The sequence below is a fragment of the Oncorhynchus tshawytscha genome, linkage group LG02, assembly GCF_018296145.1.
Source record: "Oncorhynchus tshawytscha isolate Ot180627B linkage group LG02, Otsh_v2.0, whole genome shotgun sequence".
NCBI lineage: Eukaryota > Metazoa > Chordata > Actinopteri > Salmoniformes > Salmonidae > Oncorhynchus > Oncorhynchus tshawytscha.
Genome location: NC_056430.1, coordinates 50,622,424 through 50,642,691, shown reverse-complemented (window position 1 = coordinate 50,642,691; position 20,268 = coordinate 50,622,424). Strand labels below are relative to the sequence as shown.

General features: G+C 43.3%; 1 protein-coding gene across 1 annotated transcript; it reads left to right on the top strand.

The window, feature by feature from the left end:
- Nucleotides 1-5,477: 5,477 nt before the first annotated feature.
- si:dkey-156n14.3 (zinc finger protein ZXDC) lies at nt 5,478-20,260 on the top strand. Its single transcript, XM_024445787.2, has 10 exons — nt 5,478-7,580; nt 7,910-8,062; nt 9,611-9,689; nt 10,088-10,218; nt 10,522-10,692; nt 10,788-11,575; nt 11,756-11,840; nt 14,126-14,298; nt 14,509-14,610; nt 19,271-20,260. Exons 1-10 carry the CDS (start codon nt 5,576-5,578, stop codon nt 19,355-19,357), a joined length of 3,774 nt encoding a protein of 1,257 aa, XP_024301555.1. The 5' UTR covers nt 5,478-5,575; the 3' UTR covers nt 19,358-20,260.
- Nucleotides 20,261-20,268: the final 8 nt, after the last annotated feature.

The window sequence follows — 20,268 nt, the reverse complement described above, 5'->3', positions numbered from 1 at the left end:
AGAGGAGTGAGAGAGATTGTGCCTCAGCATAAGTTGTTCTCAAAAGTGTGGTCCCTCGCCACTAAGCCTGTTTCGAAGAAGTTGCAATGGGCTGATTTACTCTGCATATTTATGCATGGTTTCTTTCCGCCACAGCTCTGGTTTCCAAGAATGGGTCTATATTTTTTCATTATTTTGGCTGGGCTCATAGGATCTACACAAGTTTATTTACAATGCATGTCATTGTTTTGTAGGCCTACTTGTCTTGTTATTATATTTTTTTTCTTTGAGAAATTCCTGACTATAACGGATCATTCAAACGTAGAGATTTTGTTCACAGTCAAGTCTCTATTCTGACTTGTTTGATTTCTCTCTTTTACTGCATACACACGTTCTTCCCTCTTTTCTTTCTTTCACTCACTCACTCACTCACTCACTCACTCACTCACTCACTCACTCACTCACTCACTCACTCCACCATAGTGATAGTTACTACTACTAAAAAGACTGCCATTAACTTTCTGACAGCTTTCTGGGGATGTGCCAAAAAACGGGCATGGCTTCTCTTGCACAAATTTGATTTCTCTGTAAGTAAATTGCACAACAACAGTTTGTCGATGTCGTGCCAAATGCCGTCGTTCCTTTTTCCTACAGCACTTAAGGAGAATTTTGGACTTAAACCATATTGGGAAGTGGCCCTTAGATACCCTGGGAAGAGATGAACCATTAGGGAAACATTTGTCACCAAACTTTTTTGTCACCAAGCATTTAGGACATTGTAAGAGTAGGTCAACAGAGGCTATAGAATAAGATGGACAATGGTATGAAGGGTTGTCTTATGATTTATGGCATAGGGATATGGATATGTGGCCTTAATTCTGTCATAATCCCACAAGTGTGAGTTAGGCAGGATTCTATTTTTATTTGATTCAATGCATGTCATAATTCCATTATTTTGAACGCTAACCTGATTAGTCAACACATTTCTGATGGTTGTGGTCATCGAGAATAACTGTTATTCACATTTTAAATTGACTAAAACATTCATAAATATTTGATGAGTGTTCTATGCTGGGTTGGTTTTGTATGAGATCGGATTGTGTATTGAATTCTGTCAATATTCTTTATTGTACACTGTATAGTAAACAGGAACTGCCAAAACAGCTTAGGAAGGCCACCAAAAATTCAGAAATTTCCATCCCCAACTACAACATTCTCCGCCAAGATAGAACTGCCAAAGGGGGTGGAGTTGCAATCTACTGCAGAGACAGCCTGCAGAGTTCTGTCACGCTATCCAGCTCTGTGCCCAAACAGTTCGAGCTTCTACTTTTAAAAAGAAACCTTTCCAGAAATAAGTCTCTCACTGTTGCCGTTTGTTACAGACCCCCCTCGGCCCCCATCTGTGCCCTGGACATCATATGTGAATTAATTGCCCCCCGTTTATCTTCAGAGTTTGCACTGTTGGGTGACCTAAACTGGGACATGCTTAACACTCCGGCCGTCCTACAAACTAAGCTAGATGCCCTCAATGTCTCCCAAATTATCATGGAACCTACCAGGTACAACCCCAAATCCGTAAACACGGGCACCCTCATAGATATCATCCTGACCAACCTGCCCTTTAAATACACATCTGCTGTCTACAACCATGATCTCAGTGATCACTGCCTCATTGCCTGCGTCCGTAATGCATCAAATGACCACCCCTCATCACTGTCAAACGCTCCCTAAAACACTTCAGCGAGCAGGCCTTTCTAATCGACCTGGCCCGGGTATCCTGGAAGGATATTGACCTCATTCCGTCAGTAGAGGATGCCTGGTTATTCTTTAAAAGTGCTTTCCTCACCATCTTAAATAAGCATGCCCCACTAAAATTTTTTTAACCAGGAACAGATATAGCCCTTGGTTCACTCAATACCTGACTGCCCTTGACCAGCACAAAAACATCCTGTGGTGTTCTGCATTAGCATCAAATAGCCCCTGCGATATGCAACTTTTCAGGGAAGTTTGGAACCAATATACACAGGCAGTTAGGAAAGTAAAGACTAGCTTATTCAAACAGAAATTTGCCGAAATTAGCACAAACTCCAAAAAGTTCTGGGACACTTTAAAATCCATGGAGAATAAGAGCACCTCCTCCCAGCTGCCCACTGCTCTGAGGCTAGGAAATACTGTCACCACTGATAAATCTACGATAATTGAGAATTTCAATAAGCATTTTTCTACGGCTGGCCATGTTTTCCACCTGGCTACCCCTACCCCGGTCAACAGCTCTGCACCCCCCACAGCAACTTGCCCAAGCCTCCCCCATTTCTCCTTCACCCAAATCTAGATAGCTGATGTTCTGAAAGAGCTGCAAAATCTGGACCCCTACAAATCAGCTGGGATAGACAATCTGGACCCTCTCTAAAATTATCCGCCGCAATTGTTGCAACCCCTATTACCAGCCTGTTCAACCTCTCTTTTGTATCGTCTGAGATTCCCAAAGATTGGAAAGTTGCCGCGGTCATCCCCCTCTTTAAAGGGGGTGACACCCTAGACCAAAACTGTTACAGACCCATATCTACCCTACCCTGCATTTCTAAGGTATTCGAAAGCCAAATTAACAAACAGATCACCGACCATTTCGAATCCCACCGTACCTTCTCCGCTATGCATTCTGGTTTCTGAGCAGGTCATGGGTGCACCTCAGCCACGCTCAAGGTCCTAAACGACATCATAACTGCCATCGATAAAAGACAATATTGTGCAGCCGTATTCATCGACCTGGCCAAGGCTTTTGACTCTGTCAATCACAGCATTCTTATCGGCAGACTCAACAGCCTTGGTTTCTCAAATGACTGCCTCGCCTGGTTCACCAAATACTTCTCAGACAGAGTTCAGTGTGTCAAATCGGAGGGCCTGTTGTCCGGACCTCTGGCAGTCTCTATGGGGATGCCACAGGGTTCAATTCTCTGGCCGACTCTTTTCTCTGTATACGTCAATGATGCCGCTCTTGTCGCTGGTGATTCTCTGATCCACCTCTATGCAGACGACACCATTTTGTATATATCTGGCCCTTCTTTGGACACTGTGTTAACTACCCTCCAGACGAGTTTCAATGCCACACAACTCTCGTTCCGTGGCCTCCAACTGCTCTTAAATGCAAGTAAAACTAAATGCTCTTCAACCGATCGCTGCCCGCACCTGCCTGCCCGTCTAGCATCACTACTCTGGATGGTTCTGACTTACAATATGTGGACAACTACAAATACCTACGTGTCTGGTTAGACTGTAAACTCTCCTTCCAGACTCACATTAAGCATCTCCAAAATTAAATCTAGAATGGGCTTCCTATATCGCAACAAAGCATCCTTCACTCATTCTGCCAAACATACCCTCGTAAAACAGACTATCCTACCAATCCTTGACTTTGGCGACCTAATTTACAAAATAGCCTCCAACACTCTACTCAGCAAATTGGATGCAGTCTATCACAGTGCCATTCGTTTTGTCACCAAAGCCCCATTTACTACCCACCACTGCTACCTGTATGCTCTCATTGGCTTGGCCTCTCTTCATATTCGTCGCTAATCCCACTGGCTCCAGCTCATCTATAAGTCTTTGCTAGGTAAAGCCCCACCTTATCTCAGCTCACTCACTACTTTGGCCTCCTTTCCTTCCAGTTATCTGCTGCCAATGACTGGAACAAACTGCAAAAATCACTGAAGCTGGAGACTCATATCCCCCTCACTAACTTTAAGCATCAGCTGTCAGAGCAGCTTACAGACCATTGCACCTGTACATAGCCCATCTGTGAATAGCCCACCCAACTACCTCATCCCCATATTGTTTTTGTTTTTTTTGCTCCTTTACACCCCAGAATCTCTACTTGCACATTCATCTTCTGCACATCTATCACTCCAGTGTTTAATTGCTAAATTGTCATTTATTTCGCAACTATGGCCTATTTATTGCCTTACCTCCCTAATCTTACTTAATTTGCACACACTGTATATAGACTTTTCTATTGTGTTATTGACTGTACGTTTGTTTATTCCATGTGTAACTCCGTGTTGTTGTTTGTGTCGCACTGTTTTGCTTTATCTTGGCCAGGTCGCAGTTGTAAATGAGAACTTGTTCTCAACTGGCCTACCTGGTTAAATAAAGGTGAAATAAAAAAATATACATAATAATATATAATATATATATATAAGAACCAAAAACGATAATGGAGCATTTGAATAGTAGATAAAATTCTAATAGACACAACGTTTAAACATAGTGCATGCATGTAGCAGTGTTATAAAGTACCAAAGTAAACTTCAATTCACATCACCTGTTGAATATTTTTGCATAAAGCATGAATATCCGGCTGTGTTCTGTGTACAGTATAAGTTTAACCTTCTCATTGAACTAGGCTTGACAGACATAAACTATATGCTGCTTACAATCCCCTTTACCCATTCAAGTGTTTTGTGACTGTGTTTGCTTACAAGTATACCTAATGTAAATATATCGTAGTTCATGTACAGAATATTATGTGATCTGTCTTCCTCCTGATTTTCTTTCTATAATGATTCTGTAAATGTATATCTATGTTATTCCTTATCTGCTTGTGTTGGTCAAAACCTATTTGTAAATTTGCCCATTTGTTTTATATATCTTATCTTATAAATCAAATAAAGATATATTATTAAGACTTATCTCACTATTGAAGTTGGCAGATTATGTTTGTTCTTGGAGTTAACAAAATCATGCATGCTTTAAGAAAGGTAATTGCCCTGGACAGTGCATCTCATTCCCCTAAAATAGATCATCATATTCATTACTAATGTGCATGGTCTGTAACTATTTATGTGTATGCTTAATAGGCCTACATGGAAATCTGTGAATCTTAAGAGAAAGATTTCTGCCTTACAGTGAATTACTAATCCTGAAAGACTTTCATACAAAATAAAATACACTATTTATAGTTACATTAACACATTTAAACGCATTATATAGTAATGACAATACTGATTGTGCATTGACCAAAAAAAGTGTATATTAGTGAGCATACAGAGGCCTTCAGACTATCAAGAGTTGCATGCACAGGTGACCTCAAAGTAATTTAGAGAATTAATGTTAAGGGCATATAGAAGTTACCATTCAAACATATAAGACAACTAAACGTTTGTTTAATTTTAAAGATATGAATTAATTAGTACTTTTTATGTCTTGTTCTCCTTTGAAAAGTTAGAATTTTGTTTCAACTATGTAACATCGTCTGGACAGTAAAGAGCTTATAGTGCCACCTAATGGTCCTCAATAATAGCAATCTCCCGTAACCCATTAATATTTTTAGACCACATACAATGCAAAACTAAGTTTGCTTTCAGAAAATATTCAATACAATGATAACATGAATGTAACAAGTATTTATTACGGCACCGCAGGTCGTTTGAATGGTTTGAACTTTGCAATAAGATACAAATAGTTCCATTCCATCGGTTTGTTATCCATCCATTCCGGCCACGGTTTACGATAAACTTTGGCGTTGCTTACCGGCTCGCCTTCCCCATTTGTGGGAAGGGCGGGCCTTGTATGCACTGCAGCCTGCTACAGGGATACCAAGATGGAAATCCAGGGGCTTTCTGATGCCCAAAACATTTACTATCAACATGGCGCCCCACGTAGAACAGGCTCGTCTCAGTTTAGGACAACGACACTTTCTCGCTCCATTTCGAACGAGAACGAAGCAGAGGAAAATTTGGAATCGCACGAACTGCAAAGCAACAACAACAATAGGCCGAGGACATCTCCATTTCGCCTGCTGGTAGAAAATGGCAGCGGTGTTTGCCTGCCCGTCTGCAAGCAGAACGGTAAAAATAATAGCCCTCTTCAAGCCCAAACAGCGAGTGTGGGACTCCGTAACGTGAATACTTTGAAAGAAAGGGAGCTAAACACACAACTGCCTCCACAAGATTTGAGGACGGGTTACAAATATGATGTTGAAAGTGGGGATAGCATATTGCAAATGGCGTTGCCTTTCTTTGAGGGGGAAGACGAACATTCGCAGCAACTGCAAACTGCGGTTTTACGGCAGCAACATGAAGACGGCGCCTCCCTGTTGCAGTCATTGGCGAGCGAGAGCACGGCGGCCTACAGGAGCAACACCACGGTTAGCGCGAATAAAAACACCGAGGGATTGTATGTGGTTTTCAACATTGTCCAAGAGGATGGAAATGACACAAATAAAGACAGACTGGGGAATCCATCCAAAGATGGAGATACAATAATCGGTAAGAAGTCTGAAGATTCCAAAATCATTCCATGTAATTCGATGGAGGTTCAAAACACCAATGCCCTTATTGAATCAGACGAGAATTTGAACAATTTAGCAGGCAAGGCCTTGAAAATAACTGCTCCTCAGTGTAGTGCATTAATTTCAAGTTCAAATAGTGAGGGTGAGGCAACTGTACCGAATGAAAAACACTCTATGTGTTATGAAACGGAGAATGAAAACGCTGTTTTGACAAACGAATATGGCGATAACATATGCGGCCACCTTGACAACATTGACAGTGGCGCGGCAGACGAATTACTTTCTCAGCCCGAAGCTAGAGAACGCAGTGCCTTGATTTCAGAAAACACCTATATCGTGGAAATGAGCGACACGATGGACACTTCCGACTTCATTTCCGACCCTGGAACGAGCCTCTCTGCTTCCGCCAATGCAGATGGGGCCTCTGCCAACGAGACTTTCTCTGGAACCATCATGATAAACAACCAAAGCATCATAGTAACCATAGAAAACGGGATACTGACTCTAGCAGCACCTCCAGAGGGTTACACCCACAAAGATGACGGAATGGTCGGCTTGAAGGAACACCTTGGAATGAAAGACAATGAGGACATAGTGCTTCTCAACTATGACAGCGGGACCAAATCCATTGGGAAAATCAGCAACGTGGCAGTTATTCGGACTGGCCACCACGAAGAGCCTAGGCTTGGCATGTCCGCAAGTGACTCCGAACTGGCTCTGGCTGACCACTGTTCATTGTCAGAGTTTGGCGCCTCTCTGGACTCGTGCCCAGTCATCAAGCAGGAGAGTGGGACACTGTGTGCCATAAGCGAGGGTGACTTGGTGTCCCTGCGCCCAGAGGGTTCTTTCGTCGACTATGTCGACAACGACGACTTCCAACCTGTCAGCTTCATCGGTGCTTCAGGACTCTCCAAGAAAGGTGCCTTAGTCACAACGTACCGCTGCCCCCAGCCCGGCTGCCTCAGCACCTTCGACGCACGCCAAAAGGTCAAGATGCACCTTCTCAACCACACTGAGGACCAGAGGCCCTTCAAATGCACCTTTGAGGGTTGCAGCTGGGCCTTCACCACCTCCTACAAGCTCAAACGCCACCTCCAGTCTCACGACAAGGTGCGGCCACACAAGTGCGAGTGGGAGGGCTGCGGCCGCCGCTTCACCACGGTTTACAACCTGAAGGCGCACGTGAAGCAGCACGACCAAGAGAACTCCTTTGTGTGCGAAATCTGCAGTGAGCGCTTCCGCAGTGCCACCCGGCTGACCAATCACCAGCGGGCCCATTTTGAACCCGAGAGGCCGCACAAGTGCGAGTTTCCAGGTGAGGCGAACGTTGTTCAGGTGAAATGAATGTTCAGAATGATGTTTCAAGTTTCAATGTCCTATGCGCTTGTGTAGTCAAATGCCTTCAACTCAAGGCATTTCACTGTACTTGTGCATGTTACATTGAAACTTGAATCAACATTCTGAACATTCATTTCACCTGAACAACTATTTAATGGGCAATTCCTTGGTAACAGAATGATGTTGAGACTCACATTTTCACATTCACTTTAAACAGTCTATATGCACGTGTATTCATATATATTGTCACAGAATGTATTTATTTTGTCTTTGCGTGGGTATTTAACCTGTGTGTGTGTGTCTCAGGTTGTGAGAAGACCTTCATCACCTACAGTGCCCTATTCTCCCACAACCGCACACACTTCCGCGAGACGGGCCAGTTTACCTGCACCTATCCGGGCTGCGACAAGCGCTATGACAAGGCCTGCCGCCTCAAGATCCACATGCGCAGCCACACAGGTACTTCATAGTGATTGATATGTTTTTATAGCCTTAACACTTTTCCAAAGGTCTGAGTGCACTTTACATTGTCATGAGTAGCATCCACCTGAAATGTTCCCATACTACATCACGTTCAATTTTAACATTTAAGGTTGCTTAACGCTTTTTATAAGCTGAGTGAAAACTGCCACAGATGAATTTTGATCCAAAGTGACTAACAAAACTGTCAACACACAAACTGCATGACCAAAAGTATGTGGACACCTGTTGTCGACCATCTCATTCCAATATTGTGGGCATTAATATGGAGTTGGTCCCTCCTTTGTTGCTTTAACAGCCTCCACTCTTCTGGGAAGGCTTTTCACTAGATGTTGGAACACTGCTTCATAGACTTGCTTCCATTCAGCAAGAGCGTTAGTGAGGTCGGGCACTGATGTTGGGCGATTAGGCCTGACGCGCAGTCGGTGTGCCAATTCATCCCAAACGTGCTCGATGGGGTTAAGGTCAGGGCTCTGTGCATGCCAGTCAAGTTCTTCCACACCGATCTCAACAAACCAATTCTGTATGGATGTTGCTTTGTGCACAGGTGCATTGACATGCTGAAACAGCATGGGCCTTCAACAAAGTTGGAGCACATAATAATAGTCTGGAATATCATTCTAGGCTGTAGTGTTGATTTCCCTTCACTGGAACTAAGGTGCATAGTTCAAACCATGAAAAACAGCCCCAGACCATTATTCTTCTTCCACCACACTTTACAGTTGGCACTATGCATTGAGGCAGGTAGCGTTCTCATGGCATCCCCAAAACCCAGATTCGTCGGTCGGACTGCCAGATGGTGAAGCAGCATTCAAAACTCCAGAGAACGCGTTTCCACTGCTCCAGCCGACATTTGGCATGGTGATCTTAGGCTTGTGTGCGGCTGCGCGGCCTTGGAAACCCCATTACATGAAGCTCCCAACGACCAGTTCTTGTGCTGATGTTGCGTCCAGTGGCAGTTTGAAACTCGGTAGTGAGTGTTGCAATCGAGGACAGACGATTTTTACGCTCTTCAGCACTCGGTGGTCCCGTTCTGTGAGCTTGTGTGGCCTACCACTTTGCGGCTGAGCAGTAACAGCAGTTACAGTTTACTGGGGCAGCTCTAGCAGGGCAGAAGTTTTGATGAACTGACTTGTTACAAAGGAGTAATCTATGACAGTGCCACGTTGAAAGCCACTGAGCTCTTCAGTATGGCCATTCTACTGCCAATATTTTTCTTTGGAGGTTGTGTGCTCAAATTTGTACACCTTTCCGCCACAGTTGTGGCTGAAATAGCCAAATCCACTGTTTTGAAGGCGTATCCACATACTTTTGTATATATAGTGTATATTCTACTGCACTGTTGTAGCTAGTAACATAAGCATTTAGCTGTGCTTGCTATAACACCTGCAAATCTGTGTACACAACCAATAAATGCTCATATGATATTGATATCAAAACACAGACACAAATCCATATTATGTTGTCCATGTTTCACCAGTAGTATAGTTACTCATGCTTAGGCTAAGTCTCCTCTTTCGGTTTCAGGCGAGAGGCCATTCATCTGCGATTCAGAAGCCTGTGGCTGGTCCTTCACCAGCATGTCCAAGTTACTTAGGCACAAAAGGTAACTTAATGCTGTCCCTCACTCAACTTTCCATCCCTGAGTTGTTTAGGTATTGTGATGGTGTGGGTCCTCTGTTCTAGTTTAGGGCCTCTCATAACTATCCTACCAAATTGTCACTCTTGTTTGAAAGTGTTGGATTTTTAGTTCAGAGTCATACACTTCCCTCATTGATAATGCGGTAATAATAAAAAGGTAATTTATCATAAGTTTTATCCAAAGCATCTTGCCATTACAAAACACATCCAGTTTTATGTGTTCCTTTCTGGAATGCCAGCAAACCCATAGCTCAAACTCCCTGAGCCATAGGAGTAAGCATTCCATTATATTTGTATACATATGATGAAAGAATTGAACCTTGGACCACATAGACCGCACCAACCCACCCTCTGTTATTTCAGGAAGCATGATGACGACAGGCGCTTCACCTGCCCAGAGGAGGGCTGTGGCAAGTCCTTCACCCGGGCAGAGCACCTCAAGGGCCACAGCATCACCCACCTGGGCACCAAGCCCTTTGAGTGCCACGTAGACGGTAGGTGTCATCATGAGATAATCTAGGATCAGCGTTTGCCATAGTGAATAAGATTAGCCGACATGGACAGGGGAGGCCCGATCCTAGTTCATCACTGCTATGGTCTATTCTGAGACGCTTTATGAATACGGGCCTTGTTCTCTTACCGTTGGCTTCGTCCTTTTATCCATGTAGGGTTAATCAAAACATAAATTTCCCCCTTTTAAAGTTTTTTTGGACTGAACTGCTTTTGGTTGATCGTTGGATATGCCCTTCTCTCTAAAGGGCCTCTGATAAATGTTTTACGTGTGTGTGCCTGTGTAGGCTGCAGTGCCAAGTTCTCAGCACGGAGCAGCCTGTATATCCACTCGAAGAAGCACAAGCAAGACGTGGGCAGCCTGAGGACGTGTTGCCCCGTGGCCAACTGCAGCAAGCACTTTTCCTCCCGCAGTAGCCTCAAGAGCCACATGCTCAAACACCACCACCTCAGCCCCGGTACGGATCACACACACATACTCTGTTCCTCAAGAAACACATGCTCAAACACCCCCACCGCCTGTGTAATGACTGTGTCTCTTTCGTCCAATCAGACGTGCTAAGCCAGCTGGAGGCCACACCCACGCTGACCCCCAGCAGCGAGCTGGTCAGCGGAGCCACTGCCACAGGAACTGGTTCGGGAGTCACCGGAAGCGACCAGCTTGCCAACCTGGACCTCAGCTCCCTGTTCTCTGCTGTGCTTGGGGGTCCTGCGCCCACCACCCATGGGGTCGGGGTGCCCGTGGGCAGCGCAGGGCCAGCAGGCTCCTTTGCCATGGACTTGTCCCTGGTCAGCTCAGGCATCCTCACCATCGATCCAGCCTCGGTTGGCACCGCCCTGGGCACTTCCGGGCACGGTGCTACCATGGCCAAAGCCTCCGTGGACCCGCTAATCCTGGCGGCAGGGGCGGACATGGGCCACCTGGAGGGGACAGTTGGAGTCCTCCCCCCGCAGGGCACACTCAACCTGGACGACGTGCAGACAGTCACCCCCGAAGCCCTCAGCTCCCTTACGGCCCTCACCATGCAGGCTGCCACATCCACCGCAGACCACCATACACTCACACACACCCTCAGTTCCTCCAGCACATTGGCTGCCGAGCCCTCACCTCTGGCTGCGCCCCCTGGGCCCAAGCTCCTCTCGTCCCCCTCTAAGGTGACTGAGGCTGGAGGGAGCAGGGGTGGCAGCGGGCCTCTCTTGGGCTGTGTGGAGGTGCTGGGGCAGCAGGAGGGGGGCAAGGTGCTGACCCAGTTTGTGTTCCCTGGCAGTGGCTGCACGTTCAGCCCACAGAAAGAGCCTGAGCTCAGCCACAGCTCGGCAGTCTCGCCCTGCTCCTTCCTGGTGAGTGGCTTACTAACTAACGCTCTGGTTACAGCATTTGAAGAATGAAATTCAAATAACCGTGTTTTCCCTTAATTTGACATTCAGTTGAGATAAGATGTTATTTGTCCTCGTTTCTATACATGTTCCGAGTCACGGCAGTTGTTTCGTGTGTCACGTTTTTCCCCATCTGCCTTGTAGGAAAGTAGTGGCTCAGCGCGGACTGACTACAGAGCTATCCAGCTGGCCAAGAAGAGGAAACAGAGAGGCCCCACCGCCTGCTCAGGTTAATTTATAGCCCACATTCCTCTCACAATTTGGCTAATTTGGCTAAGCATCATAGGAACTAGAGGTCGACCGATTATGATTTTTCAAAGCCGATACCGATAATTGGAGGACCAAAAAAGCCGATACTGATTAATCGGCCGATTTTTATTTTATTTAAATTTTTTAAAAGTATTTATGACAATGTAATAATGACAATTACAACAATACTGAATGAACACTTATTTTAACTTAATATAATACATCAATAAAATAAATGTAGCCTCAAGTAAATAATGAAACATGTTCAATTTGGTTTAAATAATGCAAAAACAAAGTGTTGGAGAAGAAAGTAAAAGTGCAATATGTGCTATGTAAGAAAGCTAACGTTTCAGTTCCTTGCTCAGAACATGAGAACATATGAAAGCTGGTGGTTCCTTTTAACATGAGTCTTCAATATTTCCAGGTAAGAAGTTTTAGGTTGTAGTTATTATAGGAATTATAGGACTATTTCCCTCAATTCCATTTGTATTTCAACAACCTTTGACTATTGGATGTTCCTATAGGAATTTTAATATTGCCAGTGTAACAGTATAGCTTCGTCCCTCTCCTCGCTGCTCCCTGGGCTCGGACCAGGAATACAACGACAACAGCCACCCTCGAAGCAGCGTTACCCATGCAGAGCAAGGGAAACAACCACTGCAAGGCTCAGAGCGAGTGACATTTGAAATGCTATTAGTGCGCGCTAACTAGCTAGCCATTTCACTTCAGTTACACCAGCCTCATCTCGGTTGTTGATAGGCTTGAAGTCATAAACAGCGCAATGCTTGACGCACAACGAAGAGCTGCTGGCAAAACGCACAAAAGTGCTGTTTGAATGAATGTTTACGCACCTGCTTCTGCCTACCACCGCTCAGTCAGATACTTAGATACTTGTATGCTCAGGCAGATTATACGCAACGCAGGACACACTAGATAATATCTAGTAATATCATCAACCATGTGTAGTTAACTTCTTATGGTATAGGTGACGCTTGCGTCCCACTTGGCCAAAAGCCAGGGAAAATGCAGCGCGGCAAATTCAAATAAAATGATATATCTAACTTTCATTAAATCACACATGTAAGATACTAAATTAAAGCTACACTCGTTGTGAATCCAGCCAACATGTCAGATTTTAAAAAGGCTTTTTGGCGAAAACATAAGCTATTATCTGATGATAGCACAACAGTAAACAAAGATGTTAGCATATTTCAACCCTGCAGGCGCTACACAAAACGCAGAAATACAATATAAAACATGCCTTACCTTTGACGAGCTTCTTTTGTTGGCACTCAATATGTCCCATAAACATCACAATCGGTCCTTTTGTTCGATTAATTCCATCCATATATATCCAAAATGTCCATTTATTTGGCGCGTTTGATCCAGAAAAAAACAGCTTCCAAATTCCGCAACGTCACTACAAAATATTTCAAAAGTTGCCTGTAAACTTAGCCAAAACATTTCAAACTACTTTTGTAATACAACTTTAGGTATTTTTAAACGTTAATAATCGATCAAATTGAAGACGGGTCTATCTGTGTTCAATACAGGAAGACAACAAACCAGCTACTTTTCAAGTCTTGCGCAACTCTCAACAGTGTTACGCAGTTCCTAGATGGCCGTACTTCTTCATTGCACAAATGAATAACCTCAACCAAATCCCAAAGACTGGTGACATCCAGTGGAAGCGATAGGAACTGAAAACAAGTTCCTAAGAAATGTTGTTTCCCAATGAGAACTCAGTGAACAGACAGAGACCTAAAAATAAAAAAAATCTGAACGGTTAGTCCTCTGTATTTTGCCTGCTACATAAGTTCTGTTATACTCACAGACATGATTCAAACAGTTTTAGAAACTTCAGCGTTTTCTATCCAAATCGACTAATAATACGCATATCTTATATTCTTGGCATGAGTAGCAGGAAGTTGAAATTGGGCACGCTATTTATCCAAAAGTGAAAATGCTGCCCCCTATACCTTAAGAAGTTAACCCACCGTTCCTAGGCCGTCATTGAAAATAAGAATGTGTTCTTAACTGACTTGCCTATTTAAATAAAGGTATATCATTTTTTTTAATCTGCGCCCAAAAATACCGGCCATTCCGATTTAATCGGTCAACCTCTAATAGGAACTTCTCATATGATTATGCTCCTGTTTTATCTGTCGTAGAGAAAGACAGCATCATTAAAGATACGGTACTAGTCTCATATGATTTAGCCCCTAATAGTAATAGTTTGAACTATTTAATCCTTTCTTGTTACAGGGAGCTCAGGATTGGGTCAGAGGAAGAGTAAAGGCGGGAAGGCCAGCAGTGCCTCAGCGCCATTGGTTCCCACAAGCGCCCGTTTTGGGGAAGGTTCTGCAACTGCCAATGGGGGGCTGACTATCCGTGACCCTGTCACCGGAGCCCAGTATGTGCAGATCCAACTCTTGCAGGTGAGAAGGTTCTCCTACCAGGACATTTGGAATGCTAGCCCAACGTTTTAATTTATAAGGCACAGACAAGAATGCTGATGAGGAAGGCATGTATTACAGACCAAAATAAAATATGAGTGTGTCCATGCATGACCATTGGAATGTCTGAATCCTTTTTAATGTGATTTGTGTATTCAAATTAAGTATTTAAAGTGTGTGTCTGTGTGTAAGGACGACCCTCCCAGCGACGGGGATCTAGCCTTCCAGCTGAGCTCCCAGCCCTCCAGCTCCCACTCCCAACTCACCGTGGACCTTCCCGTCAACATCCTACAGGTGGGCTTTTTTTGCAGATATAATTAGTAATATATTTTATTTGTGACTCTTGTTTTCAAAAAACCCAAAATGCCAATGACTGTGCAGCCAAATTGCCGTGGACTGAAGCAATGTCTATCTAAGCTGCGCGCGTGCGCTGCAACTCACTTCCTCCGAGACTGCTGCGCAGAAGAAATGCCAGATGCAAGGGTTTTTTTTGTGATTGAATCAACATATCAGCCCCTTTTCAATGCAACAAAACAAATCTAACTTTGCAAGATTGGGTCTGATTTTTGCAGGGCCAGAGCGCAACAGAGTGAATGTGTCACCCATGAGTGGCCAATGGTGTTATAGTTATAGACCAAGTACAAAATCATGAATTAATGTCAACCCCTTTATAATGTAAAAACGTTTTTAAGCCTCATGCAGTGTAGGCCTGCATTGAACACCACATACAGGCTATACATAGAAATCAAAAACTATTTCCATATGAAAAGGTTATGGGATTTGCACCATTGGTTTTGTTGGTAGGCCTACATTATGCCCAAATAGCCACAATAGCCTATTGGCTACTGTCTAAAACTGTAAGGGTACAGCCTGAATGTTCACTGTAAACATGTCCTAGAAGTTGCTCAAAATTCTCACTGTTCAAGTTTCTGCTCACAAGACCTAAAATTTGCTCAGTGCCTCAAAAAGTTTGAGGGAACACCGGTCTGAGGGCCTGTGCCCATTCTCTTTTGATTTACTTAACTGGACAAGACAAACTAATTTCTCATAGCTAGTCAGATATCACATTTTAAATCACAAGCTTCGTTAACAGCAGGTGTAGACTAACAGCAAAATGCTTACATAAGGCCCCTCCCAACAATGCAGAGAGAAAAAGATCAATAATAAAAATAACAACAGAAGGAATAAATGCACAATGAGTAACGATAACTTGGCTGTATACACTGGGTACAGAGTCGGAGGTAATTGAGGTGGATATGTACATGTAATTATGGATAAAGTGACTAGACAACAGGATAGATAATAAACGGTAACAGCAGCGTATGTGATAACTCAAGAGTTTGTGCAAAAAGGGTCAGTGCAGATAGTCCGGGTAGTTATTGCTTAACTAAACACAAATATAAACGTAAATTGTTGGTCCCATGTTTCATGAACTGAAATAAAAAATAATCTCAGAAAATTCCATAAGCACAAAGTTTATTTTTCTCAAATTTTGTGCACAAATTTGTTTGTATCCCTGTTAGTGTGCATTTCTCATTTGCCAAGATAATCCATCTAACTGACAAGTGTGGCATATCAAGAAGAGGATTATACAGCATGATTGTTACACAGTTGCACCTTGTGCTGGGGACAAAAGGCCACTCTAAAATGTGCAGTTTTGTCACACAACACAATGCCACAGATGTCTCATGTTTTGAGATGGTGTGCAATTGGCATGCTGACTGCAGGAATGTCGACCAGAGATTTGCCAGAGAAATTAATGTTCATTTCTCTACCAAAAGCTGCCTCCGTTGTTTTAGAGAATTTGGCAGTACATCCAACCAGCCTCGCAAACGCAGATCACATGTAACCATGCCAGCCAAGGGCCTCCACTTTCGGCTTCTTTACCTGCGGGGTGGTCTGAGACCAGCCACCCGGACTGCTGATGAAACTGGTGCTCACATCAGATACTGACTGGTATTCTGATCCATGCCCCTCTTTTTATTTTTTTATATTTTAGGTACACTACATGACAATGTATGTGGACACCTGCTTATCGAACGTATTGTTCTAAAATCAAGGCCATTAATCTGGAGTTCGTTCCCCCCTATGCTGCTTTTACAGCCTCCACTCTTCTGAGAAGGTTTTCCACTAGATGTTGGAACATTACTGTGGGGACTTGCTTCCATTCAGCCACGAGCATTAGTGAGGTCGAACACTGATGTTGGGCGATGAGGTTCATCTGCCACACCTAAAGCCTATTATCGTAGGAAGTTGCTATAGACCGCCAAGGTGCTAAAAGTCAGTATTTGGACTGTGTGAAATGTTGAATAATGTATGTGATATCAACAGAGGTACAGTGGGGCAAAAATGTATTTAGTCAGCCACCAATTGTGCAAGTTCTCCCACTTAAAAAGATGAGTGGCCTGTAATTTTCATCATAGGTACACTTCAACTATGACAGACAAAATGAGAAAAATAGATCCAGAAAATCACATTGTAGGATTTTTAATGAATTTATTTGCAAATGATGGTGGGGAAAAAGTATTTGGTCACCTACAAACAAGCAAGATTTCTGGCTCTCAAAGACCTGTAACTTCTTCTTTAAGAGGCTCCTCTGTCCTCCACTCGTTATCTGTATTAATGGCACCTGTTTGAACTTGTTATCAGTATAAAAGACACCTGTCCACAACCTCAAACAGTCACATTCCAAACTCCACTATGGCCAAGACTAAAGAGCTGTCAAAGGACACCAGAAACAAAATTGTAGACCTGCACCAGGCTGGGAAGACTGAATCTGCAATAGGTAAGCAGCTTGGTTTGAAGAAATCAACTGTGGGAGCAATTATTAGGAAATGGAAGACATACAAGACCACTGATAATCTCCCTCGATCTGGGGCTCCATGCAAGATCTCACCCTGTGGGGTCAAAATGATCACAAGAACGGTGAGCAAAAATCCCAGAACCACACAGTGGACCTAGTGAATGACCTGCAGAGTGCTGGGACCAAAGTAACAAAGCCTACCATCAGTAACACACTACGCCACCAGGGACTCAAATCTTGCGGTGCCAGACGTGTCCGCCTGCTTAAGCCAGTACATGTCCAGGCCCGTCTGAAGTTTGCTAGAGAGCATTTGGATGATCCAGAAGAAGATTGGGAGAATGTCATATGGTCAGATGAAACCAAAATATAACTTTTTTAGGTATTTTTAAACGTTAATAATCAATCAAATTGAAGACTGGTCTATCTGTGTTCAATACAGGAAGACAACAAACCAGCTACTTTTCAAGTCTTGCGCAACTCTCAACAGTGTTACGCAGTTCCTAGATGTGAACTCATCGTGTTTGGAGGACAAAGAATGCTGAGTTGCATCCAAAGAACACCATACCTACTGTGAAGCATGGGGGTGGAAACATCATGCTTTGGGGCTGTTTTTCTGCAAAGGGACCAGGACGACTGATCCGTGTAAAGGAAAGAATGAATGGGGCCATGTATCGTAAGATTGAGTGAAAACCTCCTTCCATCAGCAAGGGCATTGAAGATGAAACGTGGCTGGGTCTTTCAGCATGACAATGATCCCAAACACACCGCCAGGGCAACGAAGGAGTGGCTTCATAAGAAGCATTTGAAGGTCCTGGAGTGGCCTAGCCAGTCTCCAGATCTCAACCCCATAGAAAATCTTTGGAGGGAGTTGAAAGTCCGTGTTGCCCAGCAACAGCCCCAAAACATCACTATAACAAAGTATTGAGAAACTTTTGTTATTGACCAAATACTTATTTTCCACCATAATTTGCAAATAAATTAATTTTAAAAATCCTACAATGTAATTTTCTGGATTTTTTTTTCTTATTTTGTCTGTCATAGTTGAAGTGTACCTATGATGAAAATTACAGTTTTGATAGACAGTTTTGCAAATGTATTAAAAAATAAACATACCTTATTTACTTAAGTATTCAGACCCTTTACTATGAGACTTGAAATTGAGCTAAGGTGCATCCTGTTTCCATTGATCATCCTTGAGATGTTTCTACAACTTGATTGGAGGCCACCTGTGGTAAATTCAATTGATTGGACATGATTTGGAAATTCACACACCTGTCTTGTTAGGTTCTAAATATCAGAGTAAGAACTCGACGGGCACTATGAAAGCTTATCTTTAATAATTTTGCACGCCCAATTTTTCAGTTTTTGATTTGTTAAAAAAGTTTGAAATATCCAATAAATGTCGTTCCTCTTCATGATTGTGTCCCACTTGTTGTTGATTCTTCACAGAAAATACAGTTTTATATCTTTATGTTTGAAGCCTGAAATGTGGCAAAAGGTCGCAAAGTTCAAGGGGGCCGAATACTTTCGCAAGGCACTGTATCGATCACAGTTAATGTACACGGAGAGAAGGTATCAGTAACATGCATGTCAGTCTCTCCTGGCTCAAAGTTGAGAGATTGACTGTGTCACTATGGGTCTTTGTGCGTCACTATGGGTCTTTGTGCAAGGTATTGATGTGTTGAAGGTACCGAACTGTCTGTTCAAGCAGTTGGCACACAGTTCGGACAGTCATCGGTACAACACAAGACATGCAACCAGAGGTCTCTTCAGTCTGCAAGTCCACAACAGAGGCTGGGAAAAGTGTGGTATTAAATAGAGCCATGACTGCATGGAACTCTCTGCCACCCCAGGTAACTCAAGTTAGCAATAAAACCAGTTTTTTTTTTATATATATATTTTTTTTAACCAAAAAAACAGCAAAAGAACACCTTACTGCACAAAGGGGGCTGTGAAGAGACACAGCCATTTTATATATCTTGTATTGTAATTTGCACTGTACAATGTATTAGACCTAGATATTGTGTGTGTATATACTGATATGTAGGCTGTGATGTTTTAATGTCAGTGAATGAATGTCAGTGATTGGTGTGTTTGTTTGTACTGTAGTTAACATAAGTAAAGGAGTCATTTCTTTCTGCCTTTCCTCAGGAACCTCCTGCTTTGACAGAGGATGACAATGGCTCGGACAACTCCCAGTTCACAGGAAGCACCATCAACCTGCAGGACCTGGAGTGAGTAGAAGGGAGGAGATGGTTAGCCCAGAGCCAGGGATCAATGTCCTCTGAGAAAGATGAGGGCTAGTGGGGCGCTAGAGAAAATGGTGGATAATTGGGAGGCAGCGTTTTAACACAAGACATCCACCGTCCCCTGCCAACTCAACAAATAAAACAACCTCACTCTCTCCAACAATGTTATGAGACTGATGTTAAAACAACATCTTCCCCTACAAGAAGATGGTTTCTTAATCTTTCCTGCATTCAATGTTTCTGATTATCTCTGGTGTGGGGAAACGCGAGATGAGAAAGTTCTGTATATCTGGGGTGTGGATGAAGTGGAACCCAGAACCAAATGCACCTTGGGATGAATTTAATCATAAATAAGGGAAAGTTACATTTGGGGACTTTATTTCTCTCACTTTATACTGTATTTCAGAAATCCTGTTTTGTACCACAATCATTATTGCGAGAGACTGTTGTGTTATTGCACATCCAGTTGGTCCCTCGTGTCTCTTGTCAAACTGACGTTTTGTCAGTCGCCGCTACGGTGCCATATTCTAGCCACTCGTTCGCAGTGTGCTGTTGTCAGAGCTTCTGTCTAGGAGGCCTTATAGACATGAAATACTTTACTCCCAGAACCATTGAGCATATGCTTTTTGTTAGACTTTTATTTTGTTCTTACTATTTTCCTTGGGGGGGGGGGGTAGATTTATTTTTCTACTGCTGTGTCTTATATGAACTACGGTTGAGTGAGACTTGAGCGGTCCTTGTTGAAAACATGTTGCCGGTCCACTTGTTTATAATGTCTAATGCTTATCAATATGTCATGACTTCCATCTACTTGTTATTTATTATCTTTGGTTTACCAAATGGCTGAATCCAAACGCCAAGAGTTTGAATAAAGGATCAAAGCACAATTATACTTATTTT